Below are 3,512 nucleotides of genomic sequence, written 5' to 3' on the forward strand. Positions count from 1 at the left end.
GGGGTTTTCTTTCATTTTTACTTTGTATAAACATTTATGATAATCTGCTTTCTGTTTGAGCATAAGAAAACACAGTATTGGAAAAATCTTGTTGAAACACAAAGAGTGAAACAAAGCAGATATTTGTTAAAGAGAAAGAGGAAAAGATAGTATGAGAAAAAGATTGATGGCATATTCCAGTTTTCCATCTCCTGGTGTGGGGTTGGGAAAAGAATGCAGTTCACAACAACTTTCATCTCTCTCTCTCTCTCTCTCTCTCTCTCTCTCTCTCTCTCTCTCTCTCTCTCTATCTATCTATCTATCTATCTGTCTCTCTATCTCTCTCTCTCTTTCTAGGCATTTGTAGAGCCGAGGAGGGCGGGACCGGGTGTGTCTCATTCCATCCCGGCCCCGCCCTCCTCGGCTCTACACTATTATATAAAGCTCAGTCAGCACTGAGTAGTCTTCAGTATCAGAAGCATACTGACGGTGATCGTTCATTATGAAACAGATAAGAGTAATTTTTGTCTCTGTTCTGCTCTTTGCAGCATCTCTACCTGGTGAGTAATATATACAGTAGCAGAACAACTGTTTATTCTAAAAGAAATGCTTTTCCTTTAAATATCTTATGCATTTCAACGTTTAAACATTGGATATAGTTACAGTTTATTCTGTCAGAGCAATGAGGTTTTCCTTGTGTAACAGGGCTTTATTCAACATTTCTTTATTCTGTCGTTGCTTTTTGTTGTTATGTATACAGGTGAATGCATCACAGGAGGAAATGAGGCTGTTGCACACTCTCGTCCTTACATGGCTTCACTTCAGTGGAATGGAAAACATGAGTGCGGTGGCTTTCTCATCTCCAGTCAGTGGGTCATGAGCGCGGCACACTGCTTTCAGGATGGGTATGTAAAATCACTGCACTTCACCTAAGCAAAATAATTTCAGTGGCAAATATGTCATAAATTCACTTTGTGTTTAATTAGATATGACTGTGATTTGTTGAAGGTTTGTTTTGACTTTTTGAATTTAAATACTATAAAACTGAATTTTTAACATTTTATTTTTTTTATCTAAGCAAACTGATAAATGTTAGTTTTTCGTGTTCCCTTCAGGAGGGATTCAGGTTTTAAGGTTGTGTTGGGAGCTCACTCACTGTCCAGAGCTGAGGGCACTAAACAAAACATGGATGTCTCTGCAGTGTACAAACATCCTGGTTTCAGTATGAGCAACTATGACAATGATATTGCCCTCATTAAGGTAAATTCTGTGATCCTGTTGAAAATCAGTCTTTGTATGTGTACTGTACATAAGAGCAGTGTTGGGAGTAATGTGATTACAAAGTAATAAGTCACTATAAACAAATTACTTTGTCAAAAATAAGTAACACATTTTAAACTCTTGTAAACAGATTATAGTTATTTACTTTCAATTACATTACAATTACATCACTTGGGTTATATTTCTAAAAAATATTATTTATGTGGAATACATTTAAAACATGAACTACATTCATGTGTACGTTCTGTGAAAAGTGTTAGTAGAGGTTTTAGAGAGTAACTTAAAAGTACAATTTCTAGTAATTTGCTTACTTTTTCCATGAAGTAATGAGTAGTGGGTCATATTTTATATTAGGTGGCCTTAACTACTATGTACTAACATTTAATACAAACAAGACTATGTATTTACTGTGTAACTACATGTTGATCTGCAAAATTCCTACATTTGCTGCTACTGAGGTTGAGGTACGGGTAGATTTAGGAGTAAGGGTAGGGTTAGGATTAGGGTTAGAGTAAGAGTTTGGTTTTGGGGTAAAGGTTGAGTTAGGGTTTGGGGTAAAGTTAACAGTGTAACTACAAATGTAATTAAAAGCAAGTACTTTAAATGTAAACATGCAACAACATGTATGTACATAATAAGTACACTGTATCAAATGGTTAAGTGCATAGTAGTTAAGGCCACCTAATATAAAGTGGGTCCGAGTAGTGTAATCTACTAATTTCAATTTTAGAGAAGTAATTAGGCCTAATAGTGAATTTACTTATTTTGAGTAACTTACCCAACACTGTATAAGAAATAAGTAAGGTGAATTCAGGTAAATCACCTCCATGTCAACCAAAAAGTGGCCACATTTACCTGAATTCATCCTAGCTGTTTTCTATAGCAGACTGTCAGAATCATACATTGTATGCTTTTGTTATTGACAGCTGAATATGCCAATCACAGAAACCGATGCAGTAAAACCTGTGAAATTCCAACGGGAGGGAGGGGATGACCCTGAGAAGAATGCAGCTGTGGACACAGCTGGGTGGGGCTCTTTGAACAATCTGGGAAGACGACCAGACAAATTGCAAGAGCTTATTATCACTGTCTTGGAGCGAATGCTCTGTGGCCGTGCTGACTTCTATGGATGGAAGTTCACTAGCAACATGCTCTGTGCTGCAGAAAAAATAAAGGACACTTGTGATGTAAGTTTCGACTGGTAGCACTCAAAGATGGACATTACTTCTATAAGCACCAAGACTAACTAACATGACCTCTTTCGTGCTCTCTCTCTCTCTCTCTCTCTCTCTCTCTCTCTGTGTGTGTGTGTGTCTTATAGGGTGACTCTGGGGGTCCTCTCTTATACAAGGGCATTGCTGTGGGGATAACCTCTAATGGAGGGAAGAAATGTGGCTCCAGCAGAAAGCCTGGACTCTACACTATCATTTCCCACTATACTCAGTGGATTGACCATACAACAACCCAGTAAAAATTTTGGAGCTGTGAAATACTTTGCATTTATTTAGTGTATAATTTTGTGCACATCTCATGTATTGCTTTGTTTTAATAAAACCTTTTAATAAAACACATGTCTGAAACTGTGCTCTTTTCACTGACCAGTCATGGTTGGTTTGAGACATTTTTGCTCTTCACCTAAAAGAAAATGTACACCAGTATTAACATATTTAAATAAAAATGTATCCACTTTTCAGGCCCGGTTCCAGATCAAAATCACTGAGGGTGCTTCTGAAAATAGTGGGGGTGCTCTGTATAAAGTGGAGATGTATCATAATTACAAATTTTCTAATCAATTAAATCATGTATAAATGCTACTAAAACAACAAAGAATGATTATTTTTAATTTTTTTTAATGTACAAAACATTTAATGCTCAATATTTTTTTTTTCCACATGATCTGTCGCTGAAAATGACAGCAAAATGCTGCGCCTGCAAATTAGGACATACTGATTTGCAAAATCATGCATGTTTATAAATTGATGCAGGGATTTTTGTGTTTGCTGGGATTCAAGGAAATCTGCTTGCCAATTTACAGTATTAGTCTTACATATTCAACTGAGCAGGGGTTTGCAATTATTTTGGTACAGGGCCACATCAGTTGTTAAGTAGAACACGGAAGAGAGAAGATAAAAATGTCTGCATACTTGTATCTTTTAAGCCCAGAAATAGAAGTGCACTCATGCACTCAATAAATGATGCACACTTTTCTGAAGTGTAATTGCTTGAAGTTTTGCTGCTACTTTTTTATCACG

At 36.6% G+C, this 3,512-nt stretch overlaps 1 protein-coding gene across 1 annotated transcript; it reads left to right on the forward strand.

The window, feature by feature from the left end:
- The first annotated feature begins 416 nt into the window (after positions 1-416).
- On the forward strand, positions 417-2,827 carry LOC127411881 (complement factor D-like). The gene is made up of 5 exons (XM_051647731.1): positions 417-539; positions 740-884; positions 1,095-1,239; positions 2,187-2,447; positions 2,582-2,827. The coding sequence occupies exons 1-5, from the start codon at positions 482-484 to the stop codon at positions 2,729-2,731; spliced, it is 759 nt and encodes a 252-aa protein (XP_051503691.1). The 5' UTR covers positions 417-481; the 3' UTR covers positions 2,732-2,827.
- Positions 2,828-3,512: the final 685 nt, after the last annotated feature.

This window comes from Myxocyprinus asiaticus, chromosome 21 (assembly GCF_019703515.2).
Source record: "Myxocyprinus asiaticus isolate MX2 ecotype Aquarium Trade chromosome 21, UBuf_Myxa_2, whole genome shotgun sequence".
NCBI lineage: Eukaryota > Metazoa > Chordata > Actinopteri > Cypriniformes > Catostomidae > Myxocyprinus > Myxocyprinus asiaticus.